General features: G+C 33.8%; 1 protein-coding gene and 1 long non-coding RNA gene across 3 annotated transcripts in view; both read left to right on the plus strand.

Annotated features, from left to right (window-relative positions):
• Positions 1-17,521, plus strand: part of LOC123681626 — an 80,973-nt gene that overhangs the window by 30,577 nt on the left and 32,875 nt on the right. The window contains exon 1 of one of the 2 annotated variants that reach the window (XM_045619842.1): positions 16,673-16,925. The exons of the other annotated variant lie outside the window; for it this stretch is intronic. Coding sequence (XP_045475798.1) covers positions 16,913-16,925 — 13 coding nt within the window. The 5' untranslated portion in view covers positions 16,673-16,912. Of the gene's footprint in view, positions 1-16,672; positions 16,926-17,521 lie in introns of those variants that run through there. 2 annotated transcript variants of the gene reach the window in all.
• On the plus strand, positions 9,215-9,670 carry LOC123681627. The gene is made up of 2 exons (XR_006747697.1): positions 9,215-9,438; positions 9,508-9,670. It is a non-coding gene; the product is annotated as an uncharacterized LOC123681627 (long non-coding RNA).

Below are 17,521 nucleotides of genomic sequence, written 5' to 3' on the forward strand. Positions count from 1 at the left end.
AATAAAGACTAAAGGTGACCAACTTGCATGTGCAATAGCACCCCATACCATAACGCCTACTGTCCGGTGTACATGATGCTCAACATCAAACTGAGGTTCACGTCTTACTCCCCGACGTCGTCTAACTCTTCTTCGGCCATCATGTGCACCCAAGGAGAATCGAGGTTCATCAGAAAAAACGACCTGATGCTATTCTACATTCCAATGTTGACGTTGTCTGCACCACTGTAGTCGTTGCCGGCGATGCTCAACTGTCAGAGGTAACACAAGATGGGGTTGATAATGCTGCATTCCGAAAGACCTTAACTGGCGGTAAACCATTTGGACAGTTACAGGATGGCCTTCTTCTCCTAACCACTCATGAGTCAAAGATAGAGTTGTCGCAAATCGGTCACTAATGGCCATAAGTCTTAGACGTCGATCTTGAACTATATTTGTGGCCCTTCGACGTCCGGTGCCTACTCTTCTTCGATTTTGGGCATTATCAAACCACGCTTGACCTTATCTCATAACAGTAGTTGGATTTATATTCGGACGGTTAGCATTTTCTCGTTATGACAACCCCGCCTCCCGTATACCAATAATTCGACAAAATTCAGTTAGCTGGCGATAAATTCCATGTACACGTCCTCTAAACATTTTAATAACAACTTAACATCGACTCTGGATTTCCTCGAACAGCTGGTTTGTTGAAAAATTCAAAAAAACCTGCAGAAAAAACGACTACAATATTTGAGTATCAAAAATTGTTTACATGGAAAATCCTTCACGATTTTTTTCTCCAAATTCAGTCATTTACTCCTTGCTATACTATCTATGTTTTACCAAAAAAAAAAAAAATTAATTTAAACAGCTCCTTCTGGGTGTTGCACTTTCTCTGTCAGTTAGTATATTTTGAAGGAAGAGAAAAAAATTTAAGCCAGATGTACGCTAAAATTCGACTCATTATTTTATTATCTTCCTCTTATAACTAAGGGAAATAACACTTTTCAGAGATTTTATCACCACCACATAGTGTTTTTGACCACACATCGATCCATGAAGAACACCACACAACTAGTCCTTAATAAAACAATAAAATCATTCCCTCTGCATTATAATAATAGGAATAATATCGAAAAAATATTCCATGGTGAACCTATACGTTCACCTGTGTAACACCACGATTTCGTTATTCTATCAAAAGTGATAATTATAATTAAAATAATGCGTAACCAAATATTCGTGATCAATAAGAATCGTGATAATACTTTCATCTATTCATACACATCCTTCTCAACAACTCTTCATAATTTCCTACATACTAATTGATGAAATCCTTTATTGTTGTATTGTCTTGAGGAGTTCAATGCCAATATTCTCCGTAACATAAGTCAATAATTCCTACGATAGATAGTGAAATTAATAAAATTTATTTATTCTTTCAAGGATGAGTTGATGCGTCTTCGCGTAATCAATAATTTGCCTTGATTTATTTGACTGGTTTGGGTTCCGTTATTTTTTTTTCTTAGATTGAGCAATATCTCATTGAAAAACGTTCAGTTTGGGTCTGAAAAGTTTTTGGGATCCTGTTCTTCCTCGTTTCGTCAATACACATTATATCCTTGTTTTTTATATTCGTCTCATCATCTATCATCAATTAATTGATTATCTGAGAATACGTACATTCGTTCTTTGTTATATGGTGATTTCTACTCATGTTTTGTTGATGTTCTTTAGATTATGGGTATTGATAAAATGGATGACGTGATCACTGTGATGATCTGTAAAAAAATACCTAGATGAGCCTTTGAAAACAACGGATTGTGACCTTCTTCTTTATATATTTACAACGAATCGAATTTGTTCCTATTGAACAAATTTATTAAAAACTGTTTTCATAGAGTTTTGGTTTGGATTTTGGATTTTCTACATTTTTGCCAGATCTTTTCTCTTTCCGGAATATTGATAAACTTTGGTAAGTAATTCAAATGGATCACCCTTTACATTTTTCATTTTTGAAATCCTTAAGAAAATCTGAATATTCTTCATGTAATGTTCTCTATACCTAAATGCCATAATTTCAGAAATATAGCTACATTTATAATATTTTCGCTGAAGTTTGAATAATATACATTATATAGATGACTGATATATTAACAACTTTGTTGTTTCATCAAATTATTTTTGCGAAGGTTTAAAAAGTATGGCTTTTGCATGAAGTCAAAGGCATCAGCTGTAATCGCCTCTACTATTATATGTATAAAATTCCTAATTTTTTTCCTACTCTTCTATTCTATTCTATTATTTTAACTTCTACGCAGATAATGTTAATTTAGCAACAATATTTAGGAACATAACATGAAAAATATTCAGTACTTCTCGAAGATTTCAAAGGGCAAAAAATATATAGGGTGATCTTTTTGAAATATAAAAGTTCATTATTATTTCGGAAAAACGAATGATCTGACAATAATGTTTATGAATTCCATTTTATTTTCGTAATTTTGAGTTTATTCTTTTGTAAATAATAATAATAATGTAAATGACACCATAATATTCTGTATAAATTCATTCTCAGAAATTTGATTGGAGCTTAGTTCTTTTCACCAATTTCTGTAGCTCATCGCAAATATTCAAATCCTATAGTTCTTAGTCTGAAAGATATCCGATTAGAATAAACAATTTCACAGTGGTCAGTTACTAAAAAGGTAGTCATCAGTTATACCTCAAATAACAGTAAGTCATACGCCATCACGTTCCAAAAAGACGACATAAAACAATAACTTACTGGCCCAATAACGACACACACTATAGGAAGTCCTTTTGAAAATTAAAAATTATAAATTCTAAATCATTCTTCCAATCAGAAAGGATAAATGTATGTTCGTATAGTGTAATGGATTTTAATTCTTTGTATTATTTATTGAGCGCGTCTAATGTATTCAAATTGGAAAAATAGTCGATGGTATTCAAGCTGTCTAGCAACTGGTATAATAAGTATTCAGTAAGTCTCGTTCGGTTTTCTTTATGTGGGTCATAATTCTTTCATGGGATAAGTTGCTGTATGAGTTGTTTACAAAATGCAAGTAATTATTTCTGTGAAATTTTTTCGCCTAAACCCTTCGATGAACCAAACATGGTGGTCTTCGTGAAGGATATCCTCAGTTACCAAAAAAAAACTCTTTTTTTAGTCATTTCATGCCACTTCAAATTAATTTCATAATTTTCAGTAATGAAACCTAAAGAAGCAATAAATGTAGGTAGTATCATCTCATTGACACACGTTTTAGGCTGAGGTAACAGGCCAATTAAAAGTCCCCGGTCTACCATAGTAAAACACATTTTTTTTGGCAAAATTCGATTTTGTTATTCAACATAGTTGCCTTCGAGGGCGATACAGCGATTATAGCGATCTTTCAACTATTCGATACCATTTTTGAAATACGATTTGTCTTTCGCTTCAAAATAGGTCTCAGTTTCGGCGATTACTTCTTCATTGGCAATTTTTTTTTTTCAGCGAGCATTCTTTTGGGGTCTGAGAACAGGAAAAAGTCGCTGGGGGCCTGATGTGGCGAATACGGTGGATGCAGAAGCATTTCGAAGCTCATTTAAGAAGCCAAGATTTTGCTTCAACCGTATATTTTCCCTTCAAAAAGCAATATTTTATAAGCACAAGAACTTCTTTTCTTTCTATCTTTTTTCAAATAATAATAGTAGCTTCATTCACAAAGGAATATCCCACAAACTAATTGTCGGACTGCTGACAAATTTTGACACGTATCGTTTGAAGGTCTGTACAAACTAAAAATCATATGGATTTAATACTAGCACAGCCAACTGTGCATCAGACCGGGGACTTTTGAATTGGCCTAATATATTGTTATCATCCAAGCACCGAACCATGTGGAACCCCAGTAACATGAAAACCCATTTAATTCAATTTATTCGCGGAGAATAAAAAAAAACTTATTGAAATTTATATCTATATAATTATTAAATTACTACATAGAAATTTTATGGTTATTATTGATTTAATAACTTGATAGGAATTGTAAATACTAATCTGATGAGGATGATTGCGTGTTTTGTTGGAAGGATCAACAAATCTTTTAAACTAGATCAACTGGCGACAGGAATAGCTATAAACGATGAAGAAAAGAATATACCATTCACATCTAATTGTAGGATCTTGTAGTTACTATTTCAAGAACCTCTGAGCAATAAACACGGTTTTTCTACTTCCTCTTGGAGACAAAACATGCCGTCAGATAGATATCAAATGCCACATCAATTTCACAACAGCCAGAATGCGCTAAAACACTTAATGGGAGAAATTTCAGCAGGCTTTCTCACGAGCAAACACTTGCTCGATTACAACACTAAATAATTGTTAAACGTAGGAGATGAAAGATCACAAAAAATCACAAATCATTGCAGGAACATAATGTGGAATATATTATGGAAGTATAGGAAAGAAATTGGGTACAATAATTATAGGAAATGGGTAGCCACGTTCATCTGTAATAGAGGTTGGGCTAGAGATTTTCATTACTTGTATATCTTGCAATAGAGCTAGCAAACGAGGTTAATTAAGATGGATTTTGAGGCTTGTTACAGAATTACGTTATTATGTTTCTAATTGAAAAAGTTTTGACGATAAAGAAGAAAAGGTCGATTGAGTATGTGGTTGCAAAAGTAGAATTGGTTATTTGAAATTTTTGATGATGGGTTCAGATGATATTACACATTGATTAAGAATAATAGACAAAAATGCTCGTAGGAATAATGGCTTTCACTTAAATTAACGTTTAACTAAACCTTCAATTGTGTCTATGGTGAACGAAGAAATTTAACAATATATACTGGATTCTGCTTCAGCATCACTAAACCTCGAGTAAACAACAATTAAATGAAAAAACTATTCAAAACACTGTCACACAGTAAAAACAAAAAACTGAGGTTTTGACATATGTAGAATAAAATGCTAAACTACGCAGGACCATGGGTTGCACTTAGAAGTGACGTAATTCAGTCTAATTGGTGTTTCAAATAACATGGCTGGTTATTTCATACTTTTATTTCATTGAAAAACTTATTGATCTCAATGTTTATGTAGAAATAGAGTTATATTTTGGAATCCTTTCAAGATATTCTTTGAGACCACTAATTTTTGTATTCTTTAATATTGTCATCTATTCTATTAGCAGAGTTTTTTTTTATGGAAACAAATCATTAAATTGCTGCAGTTTATTGACCCATCCACAAATTTCAATCGTAAATAAATCATTCAAATAATTTCAACTAAATTGAGTTGTTCATAAACAGATTTTTATGGCTGAAAACAATGAGCTATAAAATTTTATGGATCCATCAAATAGCTGTGAATTACACAAAAAAAAAGAGATTAATGAATGCATCGCCTTGAAAATAGAGTGATTATTTACTAATTAAGTAATGAAATAGTTTTTATTCGTTTCTTGTGGTGTTGCTTCTGAGAATTTATATCAATTATTGCTCTAGAAGATTTCATTTTGAGTTTTGTTTCGTGATAACCTTTCCCATGGGATTTGTTTTTGAAATTGAAGGGGATTTATGAATGTTCAATTACAATGTGATTAAAATATTTCGGTATATTCAAACCATAATACGTAATACCTATTTGATTGTTATTAATTAATTTTTTTTATTTTCAGGTTAGTTGTTTGTCCAAGTGGATGATTTTCATGTAAGTGTATGTAATGTATCTAATTTATTGGTTATAGATGATATTTCCGAAATTCATTGAAGAATTTTTTACCATGTTTTGAGTGGCTATTATGTGTGAATTAATCAGTGGAAAAAGAGAAAATTTTATGTGCACTTGTCAAAACTATGATAAGTTTGCCTTCTTTCTCATCAATAATTCCATTCAAAATATAAAAACAAATGTTTGTAGAGCGAAGACCTTCATTTGAATGTTAATGATGACCATGAATTATTGAATTCAAATTTCAAAAAATTGGAGAGTAGGTATCTTAAAAATACTAAATTCCCGATCTCTCTCAATATAAAAACGCTTCAACATTTGTTCGTATATCTAGTGTAATAGATTTTAATTCTTTGTGATATTTATTAGGCGCGTCTAATGTATTCAAATTGAAAAAAAGGTCGTTGGTGTTCAACTTATCCAATGACTGGTAGAATAAGTATTCAATAAGTCTTGTTTGAGGTTTTTATGTGGGTCATAATTCTTTCATGAGAGAAGTTGCTAGTATGTGTTTTGTTTACTGAATTCAAGTATTTATTCCCATAAGATTTTCACCTCACCTCTTTAAGAACCTATGTAACAGGCCAACAGGTTTACCATAGTAAAACACATTTTTTTGGAAAAATTCGATTCTATTATTCAACAAAGTAGCCTTCGAGGGCGATACAGCGATTAAGGCGATCGTCCAACCTTTCGATACCATTTTTGTAGTACGATTTGTCTTTCGCTTCAAAATAGGCCTCAGTTTCGGTGATTTCTTCTTCATTGGCGCTAAATTTCTTTCCAGCGAGCATTCTTTTGAAGTCTGAGAACAGGAAAAAGTCGCTGGGTGCCAGATCTGGCAAATACGGTGAATACAGAAGCAGTTCGAAGCCCAATTCATGCAATTTTGCCATTGTTTTCATTGATTTGTGGCACGGCCCATTGTTTTGTTGAAAAAGCACCTTTTTTTTTCAAAAGGGATTATTTTCTTAACGATTTCATCCTTTAAACGATCGAATAACGCTATATAATAATCGCTATTGATGGTCTGGCTCTTTTGGAGGTAATCAATGATACCTTGCTCGCCAGAATACTGATGCCATAACCTTGTCAGATGACTGTTGTGGTTTCCTCGCTTTGGATTCGGTTCATCGTGTGCAGTCCACTCAACTGACTGTCGATTGGACTCCGGAGTGAAATGATGGAGCTACGTTTCATCCATTGTTACATATCGACGCAAAAATTCAGGTATATTGCACTTGAACAGCTTCAAACACTGCTCAGAATCATTAACACGTTGTTGTTATTGATCGATTGTGAGCTCGCGCGGCATCTATTTTGCACACAGTTTTCTCATGTACAAATATTCGGGAATGATATGATGTACACGTTCAGATGATATCTTCACAATGTCTGCTATCTCGATCAACTTTACGGTCATTCAAAATTATTTTGTGAACTTTTTTTAATTTTTCGTCGGTGACAGCCTCTTTTGGTCGTTCACTGCGTTCGCCGTCTTTGGTGCTGATTTCATCACATTTAAACTTAGCATACCAATCAATGATGGTTGATTTTTCTGGTGCAGACCCCGGAAACTCTTCATAAAGCCAAGATTTTGCTTCAACTGTATTTTTTCCCTTCAAAAAGCAATATTTTATCAGCACACGAAATTCTTTTTTTCCATCTTTTTTCAAATAACAAAAGTAGCTACACTCACAACGCAATATCTCACAAACTATGGGTCGAACTGCTGTCAAATTTTGACACGTATCGTTTGAAGGTTGGTACTAACCAAAAACCATATGGATTTAATACTAGCACCTTCATCTGTGCATCAGACCGGGGACTTTCCAATTTGCCTAATATGTAAGTGACCGTTTTTGAGAACATTTCTTGCAGTGGACAACCTAGAAATTGAAAAAAGTTTATAGGTTTAAAAGGGTGTAGCCTCACTTCATTTAGGGCCAGATTGATTCACAAAACATACATCTCAATTCCCAAAATTAATAAATCATACGATTCTGAATTTCTTATCCAAACTCCACACGTGGGAATACCAGTCACCAACCTTTCCTATCATTCAGATTTACATCAGTCTTAACATCAAACCTATCTTCACCCCATAAAAAAATCAAGTGGAACCCTATACCTGCATCTTAATCCTCAAGGAACTATAAAAGCTCCAGGTAACCACCAAGAAGAGAAGACTGAAGGAAGCCCTATTTTTGTGTAATTCGACACTGTGTCGGTGTTTTTTGAGCTTTGTACATTCGTAAAAACGTCACAGCGGCTTATTTTGCCGAACTTTTGAGAGACAAATGTGTATAAGTCAAAATCTTCGTAGGTTTTTAATCCCGTTGATAATGAGGACGATAAAGCATGTTAAGATCCTACTAAAATGGCTTTTATGTCCTCGAGATAATGAAAAATTGGTCTTTTATGAGCATTATGAGTTTTATACGGTCGCGTTTGTATTCACAATTTCGGATGAAAAATGGACTTATCTTGGGAAGAGGAAAATATTAATGAGGCGGTAACTTTCATATTCTACGAAATTTAAATTTAAAAAATCGTGATCATCAACATTCAAATGAAGTGCTTCGCCCTACAATTCGATTTAATTCTATGATTGAAAGATCCTATTCGTATTTTCGACCTTTATACATAATTATTGCTGTCTGCACATCATGTGGTGTTCCGCATGGTTCAATGTATGGGCGAGACTAATGAAGGGTTTTCCAATAGAAATGATTCAATTTGAAATGGTTATAATTTATAATGGCTATAGCGTGTATTATTTTTGACATTTCTTATGTTATTGATGTTCAGTATGTTATATGCACGGAAGTTTACAAATTGTTCTATCAGAATCAGTGCCCATTTGTGAATGCTTCGTCATTTTGTAGACAGGAGGGAGCATAAGTCATTTCAGTGCGCAAATTTTGTCCCCAACATGAACTATAAAATTTGACATTAAGCGCGCGGAAATGAAAACAATCAGTAATACGATTTTTCACTCAATTCGCGAGTTTCTTCACAAAGAACGCACTTCTTATGTCCCATATAGTGAATAAACGTTTCATATTTACTCAAAATATATTGAAATAAATACCTAAGTATATCAGAAAACAAACTTCAAGCGCGCCAAACGCCGTGAAACAACCGATGACACTAGGAGATCAAAAGTTCTAAACCTTGGATTTCAGCAGGTAAATACAGAAAATAATAAATATTCTGCTTATTATAAACTCGACAATTAGAAAAAAATATCAGATTACAAATATTCAAATTTGCATATTCAATCGGGAATCACTCAAATAAATATATTTCATTCAATATAATATACATTCATATTGATATAGTGAAATTGTGGAAATATATCACAATCCGACAACGTATCTAAACATGTTGGGGACTTGCAAAAATTGTGTATACTTCCTCTATCTATGTTTATTACTGTATGGCATTCCCCAATGTCAATTATTCAATTGACAAATCTTGTTGTTCTGCCAAACAAATCTGATTCAGATGTCTTTCACAAAATTCCTCGATGTAGGTTCGATCGCATTCCTCAATGAAAAATCGCAGAAGACCACCTCATTATAAATACCTAGAAAATAAACACCAGAACCTTGAAATTCAACCTAACAAGCAAATGACACATCTGTAATTCTCGTTTGCAATAATTTGAATAACAAATGCTTTGCTACGATTTGATATATGTATAGGTATGTTTCAGTGAAGATAACGCGTAGAGAATTTTAACACATCGAGGAATTCTAAAAATTCCTTTTCAGTGCAAGTGTTACTACCACTACGGATGTATTCCGTGTGACCTTGAAGGATGAGAAAACAAGTTCAAGGTTACTATATACCTGACCGGCGATTCATCAAGTTACTCAATAAAAAGGAAGCTGAAGGTCCTATAAAAATATCGGATAATAAGATAAATCTTATTAATGTTTTCGTTTTTTTTTTTCGACAGTGGCACTCTCTCCATATAGGACCTGTTCTACCTATATACCATTTTATAGGTTACATTTTGAATCGTTCGGGAACTGAGTCATATTAAAAGAACTACGACGGTTTTAGATAAGATAGAGATACTGGGAGCTTCAAAAAGCAATTAAATGACTTAGACTAGACGAGAATCGCTTTCTTCTCTTTCAATCTTTATTCTCTACCATCAAACACGCTAGAAAAAGACACCCATTACATAATTCCTTTTGTTCAATACTTATATTCAAAATGTGTCATTTTTTATGACCTCCAAGTGTTAGAAGTAGACTGTTTTCAAACAAAATATAAAATTCAATATTATTTTATTTTAGGAACTTGCACTATCGTTGCTATGCAAAAACTGTAAATTTTTAAATGTAAACATTGAAGAATAAAAAAAAGAAAAAAATTGTAAAATTCGCGGCAAATTTCGCGAAAACCCAAAAAAGGCAGAAGAAAACTTATTGTCTACAAACTCTGACAAAGAGTAACAAAATTTTGTGAAGTGGATGTAAGAAAACTTTGGAATGTATGAATAAAACACTGCTGCTCGAATACTTTACAGATTCCTCTGAAACATTTTCTCTGCATTCTTTGTGGTCCAATTAATCAATGGTTAATTGAATGGTTAAAGAAGTTATTAACATGTGAAGAAGATAAATTGAACCAAAAAAAAAAATTAGTTGACTAACAAATTTCATTAAAATTGGATAAAAATTGCAAAAAGCTGTTACAAAAATATACAAAATATGTTCGAACACTTTCGCCGACAGACAAAGTTGTTCAGGATGGTCTCATCTAGAAATGTTCACAGTGACAAAAAATGTTTCCATCTTAAAATAAATTAATTCACTAAGACAAACCTAATATTTATTCTTGTTTTTCCTGGAATAATGTTAAGAGATATGGCATTTTCGTGATCTGCCAAATAACTACTCCTCTCTACTCAGTGTTTTTGAGATCAACAATTTTTCAGGATGAGTGGAGCAAAATCGAACGTTCCTCTTATGTTTACCGTCCTTTTCTACCACATGCAATAATTCAAAAAACGGTTTTACGTCTTCATTTCAAATTTTGGAAGAACCTTTTTTCAGCCTTTGACAAGACTTTCTGTATAATATTTTCATGTGAAAATTCATGAAAAAATGAATGTTTGTTCGAAAATATTATATCATGCATATAATTATTCTTTAATAAAAAAATTATCTAATCCAACCCCGCTTAATAAATATAGTTTGGACTGTCGAAACAATGGAAATCGGACGTTTGTTTCATAATGTTAATAATGAAGACTATTTTCAATTTTGCATTGAAAAACCAAAATTTTTTGTACAAACTTTTCGCAAGATTTGAACTCCTCAGATACAAAAAAGAGTCGTTTCATTTTATAGAGCTATGAGTAACTATTTATTTTTTCAGTGGCTGTCAAACTAAACTTCCATAGAATCAGAGTGCTCAGTTAAATAAACAACAAAATAATATTCGAGTCTCACAAGTCACAGATCAGTTGAAATTTGTCATCAACGCGAAATATGAAATAGGTTCTAGAGATAAGCCATCAGTTCTTGCCATTGACTAGTGTGTTGACTAATGGCAAAGGAAACGATAACATTCATATCCGTTTAGTGGACCAGATTGGTTTTATTGGGTCTTTCGGCTGCGCCTCCTTTGATGTAAGTTGATCTTTCTAGGATATGAAGTAGCAACGTGACACTCGTGACGGTATAATCACTCACTGCATCAGCAAAATGAATATTTCGGTATTATTTCAGGAAAATGTACAGTCATCTAGTGCAATAAATAAATTAAATGATTCAATGGATATTGAAATGAAATTTGCAAATATAAATGGTGTCACATTGAAAAGGGAACAGAAATTTTTTTGGCAGATAAATTAAGATTTTGTAATTGTCTTACTGTTCTTGAGGGGGCATTTTTTTTACAAAAAAACGATCATCATATACTGTCATACCTTGGTATAGCAACCTCAACTTCTTAATTTTGACTGAAGAACATAGGTCTTGCGATTTGTTGTTGAAAAGGTCTTTTCCTCTTCAATATGATAGTGAGAATTTCATCTGATTATTGGTTTACATAATGTTCGGCTTATGCCTAGTAACGAACTAGACCGCTGCATTCGAGATCCGAACCTATCCTGAAAATTTCAAGTTCGGACAGACAGAATTGATTTATTTTACTATATAAATGTATTATTATGATATAATAATTTTTTCAATTTTTTGGTGTAAATAAATAAATAAATGCCTTTTGTTGATTCACTCCTATATGTATATCGATGGTACCAAGTCAATGATTAGAGAAATTGAAACCGGAGTTCCCCAATGATCGGTGATAGGACCGCTGGTGTTCAACTTATACATGGCAGACATACCAAAAATGAATAGATGCAAGATAGCCCAGTTTGCAAATGGCACTGCTATATGCTATCACAGTAGAACTCGGAAAACAACAACTAGTCAGTTACCGATAGACTTAGATAAACTGATGGAATACTTCAAGAGAAAAGTTGCAATCTACTTTGGAGGAACAAACGTGAAGAAAGGAAAGCAGGAAACGTCATACTAGAAAATCAGACGATAGAATGGAAAAGGAAGCAAAATAGCTAGGAGTAACTCTAGACGAAAGAATGAGTTTTAGCAAACAGATAGAAGAAAACAGGGAAAAGGCAAGGCAATTGCACGGGAGACTGTACCCGCTGCTCAACCAAAAAAGTAAACTTTTCTTAGAAAACAAGCCGAAAATAATAAAAATAGTGCTAATACCAAGCATTACGTATGCGGGAGTAACCTGGTATAATACGAAAGACAACAAGAAAGATCAGTTGCAAAGTACACTTAATACAGTAATCAAAAGAGCGATTGATCCCCATGGTATACAAGCAACCAACAAATCAGAGAAGAATTGAAAATTGAAACTATTGAGGAAATAGTTAAGAAACAAATAATGAAGATAATAGAGACGCTGATGAGATAAGATTAGGGAATTAAGAAAGATAATACAAATCCCAATAAAAAAGACAGATAAGAAGAAATAACTTTTTCAAAGAACCAAATAGAAGAAAAAAGTGTCATGCAGAAGGGAGAAAAGTCTCCCAATTAGACAACAGTAGAAAATTGGAGAAATTATAATAGAGGCGTAGGGAATACAACTCCAGTCCTTATACAGAAAGAAAGCCTGTGTTGATTCACTCCTATCATCCTTAGAATTTTGGATTGGCTTCTCTATGTTGTGGAAACTTTTGATTTACTTGAACATCCCCGAAGTCCAATTCTATAGGTCCAGATGAGTTTGATGATTGTCTTGTATATAAGAAACTTGTTTCCAAGTGATAATTTAGACTTTATCCCAAACAACCAATACTTTTAGGTCAACTTGTTTCCTTTTTTTTTGTAATATGTTCTTTCCAGGAGGGTCGTTGAAGATTCGGGTATCTGTATATTGTTGCATTCGAGGACACTGTTCCTTACGAAATGAAGAGTGGACTTGAACTGATTTTGTAGCATTAATTTTATCCTGTGACTGAAGGACCTCGGTCGATGGCCTATTGATTTTTATCAATAAAGTACTTGTTGTTGTTGTATTTAAATTTGAATTATATTTCATAGTAAGGGTTAGGTTTTATCCTCCATTTGTTACACCATTTTTGAATTTCAAGTAGATAGTTCAGAAATATTTGTGAAGCCAAGACTGGGTCTTCATGCCTTGCTAGTATGTTGGGTCCATGTGTTTTGGTAGATGTGTTTTTGATTATAATCTCAGAAATAACGTCAAGATTTGTTTTTCTGAGTGCCAAGCATCTGTCAAAATCAGCCCATAAATAGACATAAAAAAGCGCCAAAATAGACATTAAACAATCCTAGTGGAATATGGTGTTCAGATTGTTGATCTGTACAGCCAAAACGAGCCTCGTCATCCCAATACAATCAATAGGAAAAGCCTGTGGCTACGGAACACAACCTCCAAATCGACAACTTTCAATTTCACCGTCAGTATCCCACATATCCAAATACGCTTAGAAATGCGCAGCTGGTCCTCCGATCCACGATCTTGCTTTCGTTGCACCGACTGCCGGAAGACGGTTTAGGCCTGGCAGACGATGACCTGAGATAAATTTGAACGCAGTGTCTCAGTCTGCTCTCCTTTACGTGCTCACTGTGTGGAGGCGTGAATAGGCTGTGTTTATTCTTGAACCGTCCTATTGTTCATTATATGATTCATTAATTGGTTTTGGTTGTGGCTTACAATTGTGCCGACATACGATGAGTTGGTCGAGAAGAATTCGAATTTATTGAATGAATTTATGTACCATTATTTCGGCTGTCCCCAATGTTATTATTAACATTATTGTAATTATTATTAATGATGGTTTCACTACAATTGTGTGCGTTTGATCTTACGTTTTTGTCACTTCGACATCGTTAAAACCTCTCTAGCTCCAAATTGAGTATCCCTTGTGTTCCCTTGCTAAGGAACATGATAAATTGTTGAAATTTGATTCTGTCAAACATTAACACTTTATTCAATAAGTTCTGGGCCCAACCAGTAAAAACACATATTTTTTTTTAAATCGGCTTTATTCGTCAACTTAGTCATCTTAAAGACTGATACATGTACCCCAATGCTCCTTTATATTTTCAATACCTTTACCTTTAGAAAAAAATTGTACAATTTTAACTAATTATAACTAAACCCATGTATACCATACGCTAAATAAATAAATAAACCTTTAGAAAGATTCATCTTTGTTTTCGAAATTGGCTTCAACCTCGGAAGTCACTTCTTCATTAGAACCACATTCCCAGGAGCACCTTTTAACTGTTTTTGTCGATCACGCAGACCCTGAAATCAAGCCATTCCTTTGCTTGCACAATACCTCTTTAAGTACAAAATATTGGATGTTCACCTTTTTTCATTAGTACTATCTTCCCTACCAATTTGTTACACCTATTCTGTAACCCTTTATATTAAACCCTTGGGTTATCACCTCAAACTACATTTCTTTTCAGTTCTTTAAACTCTTTAAATTTCTAAACAATATTCTTGCAGTAAAAACTAAAATTTTAACGTATGATACACTTATCAATTGTCAGTCTAACAAAGCAAATTAAATAGCACGTGTAATGACAAACAATAGTAGCAGGTGGTTAGATTTGAGGTATTCATTCACGTTGCAGTGATATAATATACACAGGTGTTTGACTAATTGAACATAATTTCATTTTAATGAAGTGGATTAAATAATTATCGAACCTTCTGATTACAGTGCATCTGTGCATCTGTATGTAAACAAGTTATCGTTAATTTGTAATATCATCTCTTTTACCTACTGTTTTTCTGAATTCCTCTTAGGTAGTTGATAATAATGTTTTCCATTTATTGTTTAAGTGTAGTATTTTCACGTGGATATTCAGAATTTTTTTTGCAACTGTGTTTACCTGAGCGATCTATCCGATTTAATGTTGAATCTGTCGCTCGAGTTTAGGAAATTTCCTTTTCTTCGTATTTTACTTCAATTGATTCATGACACTTAAACCTTCTCCAAATATCACAACAAGATATTTGGCTTTGTTTTTCTTTTTGTTGATCTTCTCCATCGTTTGAAATAATTCACTTCCTGCTGTCACACGTCTTAGGATGTTTTTTTTTTTAAGTTGGAGTAGTAAATGGCAGAGTCGCCTGCAAACTAGGCGGTCTTGCTCTTAAACAATAGGGAACCTATAACAGACCCTTGTGGTACACCTGAGATCTTCATTTTATGCATTGATGATTGGTATCACATTTTGTCGAAAGGTTTTATTATGTCCTCATTTGTAACAAAATTGGTCAGTCTCCAAGGGAAGTTGGTTTATTGGCCTATAGTTTATACTATTACCCATATATTACCAGGTAGTGAATTATAATATAACACCTCAGAAATGCACAAAAATCCTGCAATTTTTCAAGTTCATCTTGTTAACCCTTTTGCTTTGTTGATGATTACTAACATGATTGTGCGTAGAAACATATTTATTTCATTCATAATAGAAATTGGTTTTGGTGTTTTCCATTATATAAGTTTTTCTGGTATACTCAAGGATTTCAAAATTTATATAAAATACATAAGTTATTATAATTTCAATGAATCATAATTGCTCTTCCAGTGTCAAATGAACGTTCGGAATAGAATTTGTTTTGAAAACAGTAATGATGACAGTTTAGCAATGAAATTTTTCATCATGCCATTTCTAAAATAAATGATAAAAGGAATATAAATAACACATTTGTCTACAATACGAAGAATAGTGAGTCGATTAACTAAATAATATCATCCATGAATCCTTCTGATTTTCTCTCAATATTCACATAGAAGAGCACTGATTTTGGTCAAACAATTTAACAATTCTAAACCTTATTGAATCGTGCATCTCTCCATGATAAAACGAGTAAACGACATAACCTACTGAACACAGATGACATAAGAAACGTCAAAAATATTTCAGTGTTGCCATTATAACATATTTTCCTTAAATATAAGAAAACATCGTAATTTTGATCTTATAACATCTGAACACACGTATTCACCTACTGCACCTCTTCGTGGTGCTTTCAATGTCATTCCTCGAGTTTACCGGGCCACAAACATGACCCAGAACACCTCCTGCAACGTTTCCTTATTCCGCAATTTGCACAGATCGCTCATCAAGAACGAATTACCCGAGTGCAATCGGTTGCATAAACACAGACTACACCGATCCGATCACGGTATAAAAATCATAGGGCTGGGGCTAATTGAATTAGCGGATTAATTTCTTTCTGTGGTCCGATAAATACCGATTACATTGTTGTGTGAGAAACAGCCGTTCGTCTGTTCGCGATTTCGACATTCTACGTATCGGTTCTTTGGGAGGAGATGTGCGATTAGTTCCGTGGTATTCGATTAGCATTTAGCTTATGGCGGGTCTGGAATCTGCTGCGTATCGTGGGTTTCCCAACAGAGCAACGAATTCTTCCGACTTTATGGTTTAATCGGTCGTTCGACTCATTTGTATTCGGTTCCTACCTTAGGGTAGGACTTGCTGTCGGGAATATTTCTTTCATTATATAATAATACCTGTATATCTATGCTTGTTTAAGTCTTCACTTGATGGAAATTCGTTCGTTTTTAATGTCTGGTATCTTATTCCTGCAGAAATTGTTTCTACCATGAATTCTTCAGGTGAGTTTCAATTGAGTTCAATTTTGAAATTTGATACAAATAAAAAAAGAGTATGGGATTATATGTGTATTTCAAAGGAGGTTTGTTGAGTATTATAAGGTTTAATAAGAATAAATCCATTATTTTTGCAGAAAAACAAGGCTTCAATTGCCATAGTTAGCATGACCGACTGAGCTCAAATATGCGCCTAGTTTTGTTCGATAACTTGTTTCCATTTTGAAGGTACTATCATTATGCCTCTCTCATAGAAGTCCTCGTCCCTATTGGCAAAAAATTGAGACAATCGATTTTCACAAGCCTCTGTTGAAGCGAATTCTTCACCAGCAAAATTGTTCGCCATGGACAGGAACAGATGATAATCACTAACGGTTGAACCGATAGTTCAACCGTTGCGTCAACTTCCAAATTTGGTAGTTGACGGATGGTTCAACCGTCGGTTATCCTTTATAATACCGGCCCTTATAGTGTCTGGTCTGGTTCATGAGTTGGATGCATAAGAACCTCCCAACCAACCTCCTAGAGCTTCTGGTGAGTCCCTCTCGGTGTGTGTGGCCTGGTGTTGTCCTGATGGAACACAATTCCTCTCTCATTGGCCA

Source organism: Harmonia axyridis, chromosome 6, assembly GCF_914767665.1.
Source record: "Harmonia axyridis chromosome 6, icHarAxyr1.1, whole genome shotgun sequence".
NCBI lineage: Eukaryota > Metazoa > Arthropoda > Insecta > Coleoptera > Coccinellidae > Harmonia > Harmonia axyridis.